The sequence below is a fragment of the Dama dama genome, chromosome 12 (assembly GCF_033118175.1).
Source record: "Dama dama isolate Ldn47 chromosome 12, ASM3311817v1, whole genome shotgun sequence".
NCBI lineage: Eukaryota > Metazoa > Chordata > Mammalia > Artiodactyla > Cervidae > Dama > Dama dama.
Window position 1 is genome coordinate 92,584,220 of NC_083692.1, and position 18,578 is coordinate 92,602,797.

Here is an 18,578-nt window from a genome sequence, read left to right on the forward strand (position 1 = left end):
TCTGCAAAAATCCCCCAGTCAATAATGAAAGCCGCTTGATTCCAGATGAAACCGTGCTGATGGAGGCATTTTTATGTCGAACTAAATCTTACAAAAAAGTACATGGTTGCTTTTGTTATTCTGGAATGCTTTTCTAACATTCTTAAGAAAGAAGAACAAAGCTGGAGGTGTCACACTTTGTTATTACAAACTATGCTACAAAGTCAGAGTAGTCAAGACAGCATGGTACTGGCATAAAAACAGACACAGAAGCAACCTAGATGTCCATCAGCAGATGAATGGATAAGGAAGCTGTGGTACATATACACCATGGAATATTACTCAGCCATTAAAAAGAATTCATTTGAACCAGTCTTAATGAGGTGGATGAAGCTGGAGCCCCTTATACAGAGTGAAGTAAGCCAGAAAGATAAAGAACATTACAGCATACTAACACATATATATGGAATTTAGAAAGATGGTAACGATAACCCTATATGCAAAACAGAAAAAGAGACACAGAAATACAGAACAGACTTTTGAACTCTGTGGGAGAATGTGAGGGTGGGATATTTCAAAAGAACAGCATGTATACTATCTATGGTGAAACAGATCACTAGCCCAGGTGGGATGCATGAGACAAGTGCTCCGGCCTGGTGCACTGGGTAGACCCAGAGGAATCGGGTGGAGAGGGAGGTGGGAGCGGGGATTGGGATGGGGAAGACGTGTAAATCCATGGCTGATTCATATCAATGTATGACAAAACCCACTGAAATGTTGTGAAGTGATTGGCCTCCAACTAATAAAAAAAAAAAAAAAAAAACAGACACAGATCAACGCACCTATTGATGGAGATCAACAGAGTCCAGACATAACCCACATATATACAGTCAACTAATTTATGGCAAAGAAGCCAAGAATATACAAATAGGAAAGAATAGTCTCTTCAGTAAATGGTGCTGGAAATTAACTAGCCACATGGGGAAGAATGAAACTGAGCCATTATCTTACCATACACAAAAATCTACTCAAAATTGATTATAGTCTTGAACATAAGACCTGAAATCATGGAACTCCTAGAAGAAACCATAGGAGATAAGCTCCTTGACTTTGGTCTTGGCAGTGATTTTTTGACACCAAAAGCAAGGGCAAAAAAAGACCCCCAAAATAAATAATTGGGACTGCACAGAGTCATCAACAAAATGAAAAGATATCATATCACATGGGAGAAAGTATTTGTAAATCACATCGTTGATAAGGGAATTAGCATCTAAAAAATATACAACTCAATAGCAATAGCAAACAAACAATCCAATTAAAAGAGTGCATGGAGGATTCAAATAGACATTTTTCTAAAGAAGACTTCCAGGTACACAAATAGGTTTTCAACCTCACTAACTATCAGGGAAATACAAATCAAAACCATATGAGATATAAACTCACACTCACTAAAATGGCTATTCCCGAAAAGTAAATAAAATGCAAACAACAGGAGTTGTCCAGGACGCAGAGAAAAGGGAACCCTTGTGCACTGCCGCTGGGAATGTAAACTGGCGCACTATGGGAAACAGCAGAGAAGTCCTTAAAAAAATTAAAAAGGGGACTACCATATGATCCAGAAATTCCATTCCTGGGTATTTATCCAAAGGAAATAAAATCACTAGCTCTAAAAGATTTATACACCCCATGTTTACTGCAGCATTATTTACAATAGCTGAGACACGGAAACAACCCAAGTGTCCGTGGATGGCTGAATGGATAAAGAAAATGTGGTTTCTATACATACAATGAAATACTATTTAGCCATAGGAAAGAAGGAAATCTTGCCATTTGAAACAACACGGATAGACCTCGAGGGCACCACGGTAAGTGAAGTAAGTCAGGTGAAGAAAGACAGACACGACATGCCATCGTTTATATGCAGAGTCTAAAACAAAAAAACAAATACAGACAATAGTTTGGTAGTTGCCAGAGGTGGCGGTGGGGTGGGTGAAAGGGCTGCAGGAGGTCAAAAAGCACAAGCTTCCAGTTATAACAAGTAAGTCCCGAGGATGTAGTGTATGACGTGAATTACGGTTAGTAATGCCATGTTGCATATTTGAAATTTGCTAAGAGTTGGTATTAAACATTCTCATTAAAAGAAAAAACTTGTAATTATGTATGGTGATAGATGTTAACTACACTTGCTGTGGTGATCACTTCACAACATATACAAATGCTGAATCATTAGTTTCTAAAGAAGCATGGGCATGGATACCTGCCAAGGGTCTACATACCAGCCGGAAGCTCACTGTACTCCGCCTGTGTCCTCGGAAGCCACCTTCTCACTGGGAGGAGCCCAGGAATCTTCAGTCTGCAGTTTCTAGTTTACCTCCTTGCCTGGCCGGGCTTCCTCCTCATCCCAGTTACCTCCTAAGTCTCCGACACGTTACCCGAAAAGGCATTATGCCCCGAAGCCCTTCATATCCTTCACAGACACTGTCCCTTCATTTAAAATCTTCATCTAAGTCAAAGGCCATGTTTGAAAGGTTTTCAAAAATAGATCACACACACACACACACACACACAGTGGAATACTATTCAGCCATAAAAAAGAATGAAATCTTGCCATTTGCAACAACATGGATGGACTTTGAGGGTATTATGTGAAGTGAAATAAGGCAGAGAAAGACTGTATGATATCACTTATATATGGAATATAAAAAATAAAATGAACGAACAAAAGAGAAAGACTCAGGTATAGAGAACTAGTGGTTACCAGTGGGAAAAAGGGAGGGAGGAGAGCAAAATTGGGCAGGGGATTAAGAGGTATAAACTACTATGTATCAAATAAATAAGCTACATGGATATATAGAACAACACAGGGATTATAGGCAATATTTTATAACGATAAATGGACTATAACCTTTAAAAAATTGTGAATCAATATGTTGTACTGAAACTTACATAATATTGCACATCGAGTATATCTAAATAAATAGATTTGTATTAAAAAATAGACCATTGGTAATTAAGTTTGTTGAATAGTTTTTAATCAACAAACTTTAAAGCATAAAGTGAAAAGACACACAATCCAGTACTAAAGTATAAATCAAAAACAAAAAAATGCCAACACCATTGCTGTTTTCTATGATAAAACTACCTAAATAAAGTTCCTAAATACAGCAACTTATTAAAATTCTGTTACTTCAGAAAACACTCAAATATATTGTTCTGCATGACACAGTGGTTAAAGAAAATCGCAGTACTAACTGGAAATGATTTGTTTTTGACATGAATTTATAGGGTTGAAATGCTCAAATAAATATATACTTTTCACATAAGAAATTAAAGTAGAAAATTAGAACAGGTTTTATTTGGAAGAAAAAAAAATTTATGATCTCATTAAATATATTGGTCCTGCGCTGTTCAGTCACAAGCTAAACCATAACCTATGTAGCATTACTAATAAAGTGCACAGGCTTGCTGGAGAATCTTTTCTTTTACTATTTGTCTAAGAGCCTAATCTGGCCCTAAAGCCTCTACGTTAGCAACTACCATAGATGCGGAGAGACACAGAGGGTAGGGTGAGAGGGTAGGGCACGGTCACGCCGACAAAGCAAATGAAGCAAGTCGCACACCTTACCTGCTTACTTTTGTCACTGGTGCAACACAGCTTCTTCAGGGAGACAAAATGCCTGATTTTCCTAATAACATAAATAATCCATGATTAGCAAGTCAGATACGAGACAACTCAACAAGTTAGCAAATGAAAACATCAACAGAATCTTCTTCAAGTAAAACTCCAGGGTCCATTCTGGGGCAGGTTTTAAATTCCAATAAAACACAATTTATAAAAAATGCATTTTTTACACACAGTCTACACCTGCCTTCAAAAACTGGGCTTTTCTTTTAATCACAGCCGGCTCAGAAACACTCCCTTAATGGATACTTCATTTCTAACTGACTCCTGAGGGCCACTTCCTAGACAGCCTCGGTGACAGGATGAAATGCTACTTGAAGCAAAATGGGTTTTAATTCTGCAGACCTGAACACTTTTAGAGCTTATATAGAAGGCCAAGACTCATTTGGACATTGAGCAAAGTCCATGGTTGCTATTTTTAACATTCCACATTCTTTCATAGCCTGGTCATTGTACGTGATGGCATTTTTCAGGGCAGAGAAAAGTCCTCTTATTTTAAGGTCATGGACAGAATCCCAAGACTGCCTGTGGTCTTGGTCATCACCACAAGGAGATGGAAAAGACAACAGGTGCCTCAGTCCTACACAGAGATCAGCAGACTTTTCTCCAGAGTGGAGCAGAATTTCGCAGGCCACATTAGGGTTCACAGTAATGCCCCTCTGTGGCTCTGCTTCTGTCTCTCTTGGGTTCAGCTTTCTCTGAGGACTCTGAAGAGAGAATCGAATATGCTGGTTATTCTGTATTGAGCTTCACTAAATAGGAAGAGGTACAATGTCCCTACCCTTAATGAGACTTTCTTCTGATAATTCACTGGGGGGAAATATTGGGGGGAAAAATAACACTGCCTCTGGACAACAGAACTTCTTGCTCTTACCCATAAAATCAGAAAGATCAGAAAAACTCATCCTGACAGAAATCACCCAAGAGTAATATGGTCTCCTCTGCTTTGTAAGCTAATAATTCTGGTCACACACATCACACAAGTGCATCTCAGGTTGAAAACACAGTCCATGGATGAAGTCGGAAACAATAGTGTGATGGCCAGCGTGGCCCTGAATTCTGACTGCTGCTGGACATGGCCCCGCGGAGGCCTGCGTGCTCAGTGGGGTGAAGGGGCCCTCGGGGGCCTTTCTCTGCACGCTCACGACCCCCGTCAGGGCATGCCAGTGCCCCCACCACCTGGGGTGAAGCAGAGGAGCAGGAAACCTGGGGCAGTGGTCTCTGAACTGAGCAGGGAACAGTTTCAAAACTAACCAGGAAGTAAAATCGGAGGGGAAGCAACCTGCAGACACTGTGCTGGCTACAGAATGTCTTCCGACCTTCCCCAGGGGCTCAGATGGTCAAGAATCTTCCCGCAATGCAGGAACCTGGGTTCGATCACCGGGTCAGGAGGATCCCCTGGAGGAGGAAATGGCAACCCTCTCCAGTATTCTTGTCTAGAGAGTTCCTTGGACAGAGGAGCCTGGTGGGCCACAGTCCATGTGGTCGCAGAGTCGGACACGACTGAGTGACTAACACACACAGCAAGTCAGGACAGGACTCCCCTTTCTGGTCATTCACACCGTAACTGCTCTTTTTCCAAAATGCCACCCAACGGCGTGTGGACCTTGTACACCTCTACTGTGAGGCTGGCTGGTTGACTGTAGGCTCCTTTACAAAGGCTCCGTGGTGGGGTACTGTTAGGGGGTCCTGTTTGGCTCCATAAACCTTCTCACAAGAACAACTGGGAGAAGGAAAAGGAATTGCCTATTTTCTTTGTTTCTCTGCAAATGAATAGGCTCCTCTGGTAAGCTGAGGTTACATGGAATCAGCTGCCTCAGCTTCTGGTCAGACACCTTTCTCTCCTAAGCATGACCCTCGTGCTCTCCCCTCATGAACGAGCCCCGAGGCCTGGCGAGATCATCACAGAGCCGGTACCCCAAGGAGAGGAGCTCGGCTCCCAAGAGGCCCGATGTTATGTAGTTGCAGTGATGACAGGGAAGGTCTACAAACTGGCTCCTTGGGGCGTGGGGACAACCGCAGACAACCAGGTGGAGGTGGACAGTTGGGCTGAGGCTCCCTAAGGCCCACAAGCAGGAGAAGAGGGGATGATTTGTTCAGTGGCTGCGCAGAGGTGGCCTTGGCACGCATTATATACACACGCAATCCTATTGTATTGGCGGGTTCAACCCACTTGCATTTCCCATTTACAGACCCAGTGCCCACAGGGGCCCCTCAAACAGCAGAGGTTAAGAGTCAGTGCTCACCCTCCTTGGCCGATCACTGGAGTGATCTTCACATGCTGCTGGATGCTGTCCCCGGATTTCCGTCTGGCGTAGTAGACCCCCTGCCACTCCTACACGGACAAAGAGAGCTCTCAAGATCCTTCCGTCCGGGTGCTCTCGGCTCCTACAGAGGGTCTCATCACGTTCAGCAGTGAGACTCCCACACCTCACAGAACACCGCTCTCTAGCTGTGCCCATCGTGGCGCTGAGTCACGGGACCCAGCCACAGCCAGGCTGCCCGTCCCAGGCGCTGGGCTCTCAGCCCCATGGGTGTGGTGGCACCAGGTCGAGGAATTCTTCAAGGTCTCTCTTGAGATCTTTATGACAACCTGCGAGCCTGGTACTCATCCCCCTTCAGCTGCAGATCTGTCCACTGAGGCTCAGCAATGCCAACTAATTTGCCCACAAGAGGAAGTAGAAAATGTGGTTATAAATCTATCTCAACTCCCCTTCTACTATCCTCTGGGGCCTCTAGTCAAGCCTTCTCTGGGCTCAGTCTGGCTCCTGGTAGGTTCCATGGATGAGGCAACGGGGAGTGTGAGGTTCCTCCTGCATCCAGACCCTGGGGAACTGGGCAGGACGAAGAGCCTGAGGCACCTCCACTGCTTCTGGGAGGAAGTGGCCGAATCAGGACGTGAGATGCTCTTCTCACCCAAACATTCACACGGGAGGGCCAACTGGTACACGGGCTGGGGTCACCAGGTGTGTGGCAGCACTCTCCCAGCAAAGTTTTTCTGGAGGACTTGTCCTGCTTCCTTTTTGGTCTCACTCCCCTAATATTCTTCTACGAATACAAACTTACTGCATTCCCATACAATGGTCCCCCAATGAAGAAATGCAAAGCTATCGCACTCCTTCACATCAGAGAAAGCATCTGAATGCTTCCAAGAAAATGCCCAGGCAGTTCCTGCTCCAAAGGCAGCGGTCTGGAAGGAAGGGCTTGTGGGAGATGCCCACTGCATCCACACCACTGCCTTCATCTGCTGGGATGCAGAGAAGGCTGCCGGACAGACTGCCGAGGCAGGGACGAGGGAGCTGTATGTCTCTACTCAACCGTGATGAGTAAAGAGACTAGAAAAAAAAAATGACTGAAAAGTGGGCTTATGAAACACGTAAATACTGATACTAAATCCTTGTCCTTCAAACTCTGGATAAACTAAACCCTGGGAGGAACTCTGCTCTGAGACAGGTATGAATTTCCAGCCATCACAGGTGAGATATAATCACATGGAGGAAGAAATTTCCTTGTAGAAAATCTTCAGATCCTACATCATCGTGAAAAGCACCAGATTTGCCTGCTATCCAAAATTAACTCAGATTTGAACTCATCTTACAAACATAAGAGATTTTTCACTTAACTGTAATATTATTAAAGAAGCCCATGTGAAAGAGGTCACATAGTGTATTAGTTGGGCGGGGTCTGTGGATGGGTTTGGTTTCACCCACCTTGCCCTTCTTGATGCAGGTGTTGATGGTGTCGAGAAGGTCCGCCCGGTTCTTGTCACTTTTGGGCAGCTCGGCAAGTTCTTTCCCCAGCAGTTCACCTTTGTGGTAGCCCATCATCCTTTCGAAGGCTGGGTTGACATACTGTGAATGGGAAGTGGGTATGGGTCAGGACAGGATGCCGTGTGCCTGCAGAACACTTGTCAGGGCACAGAAAATGTGCCCTGGGCCAGTGTTCTCGGATATGGGTCCAGACGAGTCCCCCAGCCCCAGTGAGTGGGCTCCCTCCTGACCAGCAATGTGCTCATTCAACTGCCATCCCAGCACCCCGGGCCCTCTGGAAACTGGAAGAAATTCTTCAGCAGTAAAAATAGCAAGAAACCTTTATTTACTAGTGCCAGCTTCCAATGGGCCTTATTCATCACCCACTGCCCATGAAAAATGAAACAACTCAGAAAAAAAAAAAAAGAACACATAAAAATTAACTAGAGGGACGTCCCTGTTGACCCAGTGGTTAAGACTTCACCTTCCAATGCAGGGGATCCCTGGTCTGGGAGCTAAGACCCCATATGCCTTGCAGCCAAAAAACCAAAACATAAAACAGAAGTAATATTGTGACAAATCCAATAAACACTTGAAAATGGTCCACATCAGAAAAAAATCTTAAAAAAAATTAACTAGAACTCCACTCAACAGGTCGTGGCTTCTATTAATCACATTTCTACAAGGAAGCAATTTGATCTCTCATGTCTAGATAATATTAATAGATAATTGCCACTGTCTATTAACCAATGCTATGCCTTGGGGCCACTTCTGGTCTAACTGAAGCATAAATTCAGTTAAAAACCTTGGGCAGGAGGCAGTCCTTTCGCAGCTGGGCACAGTGCAGGGTTTAGGCATCGTCCCCACCGAGCACATGCAGGGATGGGCAGATTCAGAAGCTTCTTTCCAAAATTCTGTCCAGGGCCCTGGAATTTAGAGCTATCACCTTGGCTGCCTCCCAGCTCCTGTCCACAGCCTCCCATTTTGTCTCAAAGATTCAGAATCACCAGATGAGCAGCTGAGCAGAGGGTAAAGCAACAGGACCGTGGGGAGAATGTGAGCGCATTGCATCTAGGTCACGGATTTCTCTGGGAGTAACTGACATCCACCTGCTGCTTCAGAAACGGTCTTGCACATGGCATCACTTTTGCCCTCCACGGGGATGACAGCAGCAGGGAACACGGTGATGCAGGGACACGTGGGGAGCTGCTCCCTGGGGAAGCTGGCTTCTACTAGCACCGTCCGCCCTGGAAGGAGGAGGGGCTGGGGGGCAGCTCTCGGGCCTTCCAGGGGTCACTGAAGAGGAAGGGGCAGTGACACTGTCTTCACTGACCTTCTATCACTTGCACGTGGCGGTCGCCGGCCTCCCTGGGCGGGCAGCAGGACCCCTGCTCGTCAGGTCGGGCTCACAGTCCCCCGGCCCAGCCCTGCCTGCAGCTAGGAGGCCTGGGCTGGTCTCCCAACCTGCGGGACTCTGCCCACCTGCTCTCTGCCTAGAGGCTCTGCCCCGCCTCCTGGTCATGTCAACCCCGATTTCCAACCCCCTCCAGCAAGCTGTCCTTAAGCCCCTACACAGTTGGAGCCTGTGCCTCTCCGACGACTCCCACTCTCTCCTGTGCAGGCTTCTGATGCCCTATTACACTGAATCTAAATTCTTTTCTTTCTCTCTCCCCAACTAGACATGAAAATCCTCAAGGGCAAAGGTAACTTCAGATTTGTCTTTGGATATTCAGGACCGTTCAGTAAACAGCTGAGGAATGGATAATACTTGAGAATGTATTGTTCTCCTTATTTGTTGGCCAAATGCTCATATTTTCCTATGTGTTTACTCTGCTTTGGCTAGTAGGCTGTAAAGACAGGTAGAAGTCATAGCCCTTCATTCATGCCAGGCGACCTCACAATGCAACAGGTACTCCAGGACATGGACTGTGGAGCCAAGGCACTCAAGTTCACATCCTGGCTCTGTCCATCACTAGCACCACGGGCAGTTTACTGATCTTCTCTGGACCTCAGTTTCCTCGTCTGTAAAATGGCCTGGACAGTAGTAGTACCTGCTTCATAGAATTGTTTTAAGAAATAAACAAGCGTGTGCAAAATGCTAAGTGCTGCGTCTGGCACATGGTCAGCACCACTTAAGTGTTTTGAAGCGAACAGTTTCGATGGATGGAAAGGGAGAGAGAGAATATTTATGAATGTCAAGTGCTACTGCCGCCTGCATTGACAGACACACGCCTCTGAAGCGGAGCTGCCCCGAGAAGGACTCTGGTATTGAACAAGAAGATATGTGACGCAACTCACTCATGATGACACCTTTTAAAATCTATGGCACAAAGGCCTTTTAAACTTCCCCCTTATGTATAACATCCTCTCTTCAACTTCCTCCTTGTTCTTGAGTTTTATATTTAGGAAGCCGGTAGGCTTGTGAAGGGGCCTGAGCGGGTGCCCCAAGGGAAACTCTGCAATCAATACAGTTTCCTTTTTAATACAAGGATTAAGGGGTAACCAGGCACCCACCGTCCCCAGCCCCTGATCCTTCCTCTTTCAGGTAAAGGCTGGCGGTGATTCATAGCTTGTGACACCACCAGCCTATCACCTCTCCCAGAGATGCAGGTTTCCTGACCACCAGGAGCTAACTGGAGAAGGAAGGACTCATCTGTCTGGACTGTCTGCAAGATTACAGCTGGTAGACAGCAGACAGCCCCTTCTCCTCATCACTAAAATCACCACCTGGCTTCCCTGTAAAAGCTGGAGGTGTGAGTTCACTCCTTTTCCCTGGATACCTCCTTGGTATGCAAGTATATATGAAGAAACTTCTGCTTTTCTCTTGTAAAGGAAGAAAAAAAGAGGGAGGTGCAAAACAAGTGTGTTTCATGAACAGAACTGACTGTTCGCGTCCAGGTGGGAGTGGATCTGTGCCCAGTCTATAATGGAAACATGTCTGATTTCTCTGTGGTTCAGGGCAGATCCGCGGGCAGGTGGGCCGGTAACAGGCAGCATCATGAGGAAGCCTTTAGACCCATGTCATGGGACAGCAAGGAAACAAATTCCAAAAATGTGGACAAACAGGGAACCAGGTGGGAAGGCTCCAGAGTCAGAAAGACATGGGTAGATGTTTTGGTTCCAGTATTTATTACTGGGGTTTTCCTTGGAGAAATTCCTTGGCCTTGGTTTCCCCATCTGTATTACTGTATGTCTCTTTCATGGGGCTCCTGAAGGGAAATACGATAACTTCACGAGCGTGTGGATGACAGGGCCCCACACGGTGGGTTTCTGCTGTCTCTGACCCCATGTGGGAGCAGGGTGTCTGTGTGGGCAGGGGGCTGTTTCACAGGAGAGCACATGAGAGGCTGTCGTGGGGCGCTGTGCTGGACACAGCCTTTCATCTCTCCCGAGGGTAGCGGGTGCTGTCACACTCAGGGCCACGGCGCAGACCAAGGGCAGGCAGGCCAGGGCCCATCAGGGGAGAGTCTGCACTTCAGGATATTTTCTAAGTGCAACTGCCTTGCAGTGTCTGACTCTGTGTGATCCCATGGATTTATTATAGCTTGCCAGACGCCTCTGTCCATGCGATTTCCTACCTTCCAAAAATAATACGACAACTTTATTTCAACAAGGTTTTGTCTGCCAAACACATTTCCTTAGGAAGACGACTTTAATATTATCTAAGCATACATGCCAAGTCACTTCAGTCGTGTCTGACTCTTTGGGACCCTATGGACTATAGCCCACCAGGCTCTTCTGTCCATGGAATTCTCCAGGTGAGAATACTGGAGTGGGTTGCCATGCCCTTCTCCAGGGGATCTTCACAACCCAGGGATCGAACCCAGGTATCCCGCATTGCAGGCAGATTCTTTACCACTAGCGCCACCTGGGAACCCCCTATATTATATAAGAGTGCTTTATAACTGGAATGCCAACGGTAGGCAAACCAATGAGGACCACTGATAATATTCTGTTCCCAAGGCATTTATAAGTATTTACAGTTCTGACATACTTTGGTATAAACAATGTCTTTCCACAAAGTCTAAAGAATTTATCCCATCTCTGTCAGAGAAATCGCAGGTTCTGATCTGAACTAATTTTTATTCTTACTGAGTATCTAATTCTCAGCTGAAGAGTATCAGTTTTCTTTGCATACTTTGATGTTCCTTTCCCCAAAGAAAATGTGCTGAAATGTGAGAATTACAGCAAAGTGCTCAAAAGAGGGTGGCTCAGACTTGAAAGGCTCTCTTTTGATGTCTAAAGATAAAAAGTGCCCCCTACCTGGATCACGTGGTCATCGCTTGTGATTTCTATGGCTTCGTGACAGTGGTCTAATGCTGTAAACACTGAATTACAGGCCCTGAAAGTTGCAAAAGATTCATGTTAGTTCTGCGGGAAAACCATGAGCATTTCATCTGTTCACTTATCAAAGTAGACAGTTCCTCAGATTCATTAAAACCAAGTAACTTTTGATATTCTGTTTTGGAGGAAAAAAAAAAAGAAACCTACCCTTTCAAGCAAAATAAACAAACAATAGCAGGTACTTCTACGTACAGCATACAAAGAGAAGAAAGCTATCCAGCCAATTGTCACAGGTCATGCAATGACCACTGTGTGTGCTGGATGAAACCTTCACATTGACACAAGGAAAGAGACACGCCGAAGCTGGTCTCAGAGGCGCCTGTGCTCCGTGCCAGTGACGTTCTGCTGTTCCATTCACAGCACTGTCATGGAAAGGTCCCGTCCCCATCAGCTTGGAAAACCTAACTAAGCCCATATTGGATCTGAGGTATTCTGGCCTTTTGCAACAGACATAGAAACTTTTTTTTTTCTTTTCTTACTTTGATGACCTTACTTAGGAAGCCTTTATGGTACTTTGCTTTCAACTATACCCACCGTCTGATGAAAGGCAAAGAGGGCAGAATTCCTCTTGCCCGGTTCATTTTACAGGTCTCCAGGTAGGCACTATTCTTGATGACCTTCCTTGCATATCTGGAATATTTAAAATCATTCCAATTTCTCACGTAACATTCTAGCTACCTTACAACCTAGAGCAACTCCAAATACAGTAAGCTCCTTACCATCTAACTCAAGCAGAATGTGCCTAGTTTCTAGAGTGTCCTTATTCATGCTGGCTGTTTAAACAAGTCCAGTGAAGGCTTTCTTACACCTTACCCCCACAAAAAATGTTAATTTACTAGACAGATGTTTCTTCTCATAAAACAAACTCTTAAAACACTATTCATTTTTCTCTCATAGAGCATCTAACTGCCATTCTACTTTGAACTGTTTACAAGGCAGAGAGTAGAAAAAAACTGGGTGAAACTTGGTTTGGTATTTTGCCAGTTATGGGACCCTGGGCAATGTTTTCTCTTTGCTGGCTCCCAGTTTCCTTATCTATAAAATGAAGTGAAGTGTTAGTTGACCACTTGAAGTGTTAGTTGTCTGATTCTTTGTGACCCCAGGGACTGTGGCCCACCAGGCTCCTCTGTCCATGGAATTCTCCAGGCAAGACTACTGGAGTGGGTTGCCATGCCCTTCTCCGGGGGATCTTCCCAACCCAGGTATTGAACTTGGGTCTCCTACATTGCTGGCAGATTCTTTCAATTTTGTTTTAAGAATCAACATAGACAGTTTATGTGAGCTATGTCTCAAAGTACTTGGGACAATATAAGATTTCAAGACATAGTACTTAATATTATTTGCAAGATCTCAGAATAATTCTTTGTTCTCTAAAGACTTCAAAGGCTGTTGGTGGGAAGAAAAGTTAATCATAACCTATATTTTCTCACGAGTGTATCTGAAACATCAAGCCAAGAACTGCTTTCAACAGTAGCAAGGCAACCTTCGTGGAAAATGAAGGATTTTAGTCCATTGACGGGTGGTGTTCCTGTCACTGCAGAGATGAAGACGCCAGTGTGGGAGTCTTCAATAAGTACTTACAGTAAGCAATCGTGATGGAGGTGAGCGGAGGAGAACACAAACCCCACTCCACCAAGATGCCCAATAGGGTAAGGCGTTTTCTTATTCAAATTGTTCCAAGCTATGTTTCTCAAAAAACTGGAAACAGGACTACCATATGACACAGAACTATCATATGACCCAGCAATTCCACTCCTGGGTATACATCCATAAAAAACAAACACACTAATTAAAAAACATACATATGCCCCAATATTCGTAAACAGCATTATTCACAATAACCAGGACATGGAAACAACGTAAGTACCCACTGACAGATGAATGGATAAAGATGTGGTATAGATACACAATGGAATATTGCTGCTGCTAAGTCACTTCAGTCGTGTCCGACTCTGTGCGACCCCATAGATGGCAGCCCACCAGGCTCCCCTGTCCCTGGGATTCTCCAGGCAAGAACACTGGAGTGGGTTGCCATTTCCTTCTCCAATGCATGAAAGTGAAAAGTGAAAGTGAAGTCGCTCAGTCGTGTCCGACTCTTAGTGACCTCATGGACTGCAGCCCACCAGGCTCCTCTGTCCATAGGATTTTCCAGGCAAGAGTACTGGAGTGGGGGTGCCATTGCCTTTTCCACAATGGAATATTACTCAGACACAAAAAGAACAAAATTTTGCCATTTGCAGTACAACATGGATGGACTTGGTGGGCGTTATGCTAAGTGAGATAAGTCAGAAAGACAAATACTATGATATCACTTATATGTGGAACCAAAAACATCAACAAACCAGTGAATATAACAAAAGCAAATTCACAGATATAGAGTACAAACTAGTGGTTACCATTAGGGAGAGGGGAGAAAGAGGTACAAACTATTAGGTATAAAATAAGCTGTAGGGATATATTGTATAATAATATTTTATAGTAACTATAAATGGAGCATAATCTTTCAAAATTATGAATCACTATATTATAACATAGGGTCTTCCCTGGTAGCTCAGTTGGTAAAGAATCTGCCTGCAATGCAGGAGACCCTGGTTCGATTCCTGAGTCGGGAAGATCCCTGGAGAAGGGATAGGCTTCCCACTCCAGTATTCTTGGGCTTCCCTGGTGGCTCAGCTGGTAAAGAATCCGCCTGCAATGCAGGAGACCTGGGTTCGACCCCTGGGTTGGGAAGATCCCCTGGAGGAGGACATGGCAACTCACTCCAGTATTCTTGCCTGGAGAATCCCCATGGACAAAGGAGCCCAGTGGGCTACAGTCCGTGGGGTCACAAAGAGTTGGACATGACTGAGCGAATAAGCACAGCACATATTGTAACATGTGGTACAGTAGCTATACTTCAATTAAAACAAAAAATAAAGTAAGTGGCTACAGCCGACAGAATATGAGTTGTGTACTGGCCTGTTAGCAAGGCAGTGTTTGTAAACATGATCATGTAAAACGTGAAAAAGAGTCAAGGAGGACTTTTTTTTTTTTTTTTTTCTTTTTTAATTTTTATTATTATTATTTTTTTTTTTCCCAGTGGGTCAAGGAGGACTTTAAAATCGTTACCAAAGTCATTACTGCACCACGTCTTACAATGAAGCAAGCAGAGCTAGTCTCATCGCAAGTGCGCTCAGGCCTTGGGGTCCAGCACCCAGCCCAGCACCAAAGGAAAGCGAGCCCTGTCTCCAGCAGTCCCACACAGAAAAGATGGTCTGTGTGGGCCAGTCCCTCAGCTCTGGGAGCTGGATAATGAAGTGCTAGCACGTCTGATCAGATGACACATTCCCCTTGCACCCAAGCATTTTCTTAAAGTACCTGTGAGGCTCAATTAAGTATGTAAACAGTGACTTCCCAGTATGATTGTTTCTGTCAATTCAAGAGGCTGCTTTCATACACGATCTTAGCTCCAGCTGCCAAAATGCACCTATCGGATGTTCACTACAAAGCATACACTCTCCGGTGAGTGTCATGCCCAATGGAACAAAGCAGATCTTTATCAATAGTTAAAGTGAAAGTATGTTGGCAGGACCAGCAGAATACTGTCCGCGGCGACGAATGGTACGGGACTGCCATGTGTAGATCTAGGCTTTAACTCAATTTGGCTGATGGTTCTGTTTAAATAAACCTGTAGCAAAATGAAGTAATTACTTTGAATCATGTTCCTGGAGTTTGAGAATTAAATTTCCTGCATTAATTATTAATATTCTTCACGTAGAAGAAATTTAGCTTAATTTTTCTGTTCTTACGAGCCATATAACACAGCAATGCAAATGTATTTTTGTAGTCTTCAGGTTGAGAAGTTGAAAAATTAGAAAAGCTCCAGAGAAACAGAATATTGTTGTGAAAACCCAAGAAGTGCTGGTAATGTAACCATTTCCCCTTCATCTTCTTAGTTGTCCATGAAGGTCCACATGGAGAAGGTAAATATCACAAAGCTATGATAAACCTAGACAGCATATTAAAAAGCAGAAACATTACTTTGCCTGCAAAAATCTGTATAGTCAAAGCTATAATTTTTCCAGTAGTCATGTACGGATGTGAGCATATGGATGGAACATAAAGAAGGCTGAGGGCTGAAGAACTGATGCTTTCAAATTGTGATGTTGGAGAAGACTCTTGAAAGTCCCTTGGACTGCAAGGAGATCAAACAAATCAGTTCTAAAGGAAATCAACCCTGACTATTTATTGGAAGGACTGATGCTGAAGCTGAAGCTCCAGTACTTTGGCCACCTGAGGCAGAGCCAACTCATGGGAAAAGACCCTGATGCTGGGAAAGATGGAAGGCAGGAGAGGAAGGGGACGACAGAGGATGAGATGGTTGGATGCATCACCGACTCAATGGACAGGAGTTTGAGCAAGCTCTGGGAGATGGTGAAGGACAGGGACGCCTGCGTGCTGCCGTCCATGGGGTCACAGAGAGTCTGACACGACTGAGCGACTGAACAACAACAGGTAGAAAGTCTACAGGGAACACAGTGCTATGACGGCGTGCAGAGCGCGTCTGACTTAACACAGGGTGCCTGGACTCTGCTCCAGCACTGCCACCCCCATATCAGGGACTCGCAACCATGCCAAGAGTCTCTCTGGCTCTCAGTGTTTCCTCTGACAATTGTGCTGGGGTGGCTGGGTTACATGATCTCTTGTGTTCCTAACAAAGGGACTCTAGAATCTATTCCAACAGAACATGCACACCCCCCTGAGACACACACACTGAGGCTGTAGAACCTGGGTAGGATGGATTGCACAAGGTGGGTGCCATGAAGGGTGAAGGTTCTGGACACAAACTCACGGCCAGCACGAGTGTGGAAGTGGCAGGGAGGGAGTCATGGACGCGCTGCCAGCTAGCACCGCCCCTGGGCAGCGATGCAGCGCAGGCTGGGTACTTTAACCATCACAGCTCGGTTTCTACTCCCGTCACACAGCTGTGACGCAGAGCCCATGTGAGGACAAAGTGCTCTATAAACATCGGCTGGTAATGGGAGGTGTAGTGTTCTACAGAATACCGAGGTTTGCGCATCAGGAGTTGATTCTTTCTAAAATGGAGGACTGCTACTGTCTTAAGACTTGGAGTAAAATAAACTGATCCGGGCGTAAGCCTTAGATGATGGGTATCAGATTGCCTAATGACGAAACAATAGCTCACCCTTCATTAGTGTAAACTCACAGTCCATAGGGTTGGACATGACTGAAGTGACTTAGCATGCACATCAGCTTAAACTCCCAATAAATACCCAAATCCTACTGATATTTTGGTTAACATAGTTCTTTTCATGATAAAGAAGCACATGAACATAAATGATAAATGGTCATCAGTTCTCCCTTGTCTCCCTAGCCATTTCCCCTTTCATGAATTCTTCTGTTCAATAAAGCGATCCACCACATGTACACAGAAGTATGATTCTGTTCTATCTTTAAAAGTTATTCTCATATAATGGAATTTCTAGATTAGGTATCTTATGTTTGATTACATGATCTTTTTTCTTGGTTAAGTAAACATGGTCACCATCCACGAAGACTGGACAGAAGTGTCTGCCTTCAACATCCAGTATTATCCATGCAGCACAGCGTGTCCTTGCTGAATGCTAGTAATGTCACATATTTAGCTGCAGCTGGGGGTGGAATTGCAGGGGAAAGTATTATATAATTAGACTATAATTATTCTGGCATTGTATAACACAGAGCCTCATTTCCCCTATCAACAGCAAGTCACAGAGTTGCCTGTCAGCCCCTGGGGTGCAGGTAGATGGTTGAGATGTCCTGAAGTACCCTAAGGAGCTGGAGACCACGGAGGGTCACGGTCTCTCCCATCTACTAGGCGGAGGGAGAATCAAACCACACACTCCCCCGCTACTTCTCCAAAAAACAAGAAGGGAGCTGGAGACAGCTGAGGTTCAACCAGCTAAACAGCATCAGGAGGACCTGACCACTTAGTCCTTCCTCCTCTGTCTTCTCTTGCAGAGAACTTGCCTCCCTCCCCCCCCTGCAGGGGCTGCTCCCTGGCAGGTTGCTTGTGGCTGGGAAGGGAGGCTTCCTATCAGCTAAGCTGAAGCTGGTGCAGAAGATGAGGGGGTCAGGGTTCTGAGTAAACCCACCTTCCTGGGACTGCAGCTGCTGGGCCAGGTCCGTTCACCAGCGTGACGCAGATTTGGACTAAGAACCCAAGGCATTTCACTATGACCTTTACAGTGAGCCCAACTCTGCAAACCAGCTCCAGTCACTGAGGGGTGAGAAGTTATGGGACTTGCACAGGATTAGGTGCTTAGAACCTTACCAAGTTCTGAATCTGTGAGTCCTCGAGAAGTTCTCAGTCCCCTGGCTCTGAGCAGATTTCATCAGCACGATAACCTAAAGCCCTTTCCTTTTAGCTCCAGTGCTGCCTGCAGATGTTTATTTCAAATAGCCAGACCTGCCTTCGCCCCACTCCCCGGGACGAGGTACCTTCTGACCTCGACCTGTGCCATCATACTTCATGCTGCCTAGGAAAACTCAAGCAGTCATTTAAAATAAAATGAAAGAATCACTGATCAAAGCAATACAGCATCTGCTGTTCACTTTTGTGGTAGATCATACACTGTTGAAGAATTAAACCAAAATGAAATCTCTCTTTTCCTAATCCTATTTATTGTGAAAACATCTAAAATAAAAGTACAAAGTCTTTTTCACTCTCCATAAAAACAGAAGATACCCCCAGGAATGAAAACAATTTAAGTACGATTAAAAATCATAAATTGTTGTAGTAAAGGCAATGTGGTTTCCCTAAGAAATTCTATGAAGTTCCCTGA

At 45.0% G+C, this 18,578-nt stretch overlaps 1 protein-coding gene across 6 annotated transcripts in view; it reads right to left on the bottom strand.

Moving 5' to 3' along the window:
• PDE8B (phosphodiesterase 8B) overlaps window positions 1–18,578 on the bottom strand; it is a 286,162-nt gene that overhangs the window by 62,690 nt on the left and 204,894 nt on the right. For all 6 annotated transcript variants that reach the window (XM_061158125.1, XM_061158124.1, XM_061158123.1 and 3 more), the window contains exons 7-10: window positions 11,674–11,752; window positions 7,372–7,512; window positions 5,908–5,996; window positions 3,605–3,665 (exon numbers count right to left, since the gene is read on the bottom strand). In XM_061158125.1, the coding sequence (XP_061014108.1) occupies window positions 3,605–3,665; window positions 5,908–5,996; window positions 7,372–7,512; window positions 11,674–11,752 (370 nt within the window). The remainder of the gene's footprint in view (window positions 1–3,604; window positions 3,666–5,907; window positions 5,997–7,371; window positions 7,513–11,673; window positions 11,753–18,578) is intronic.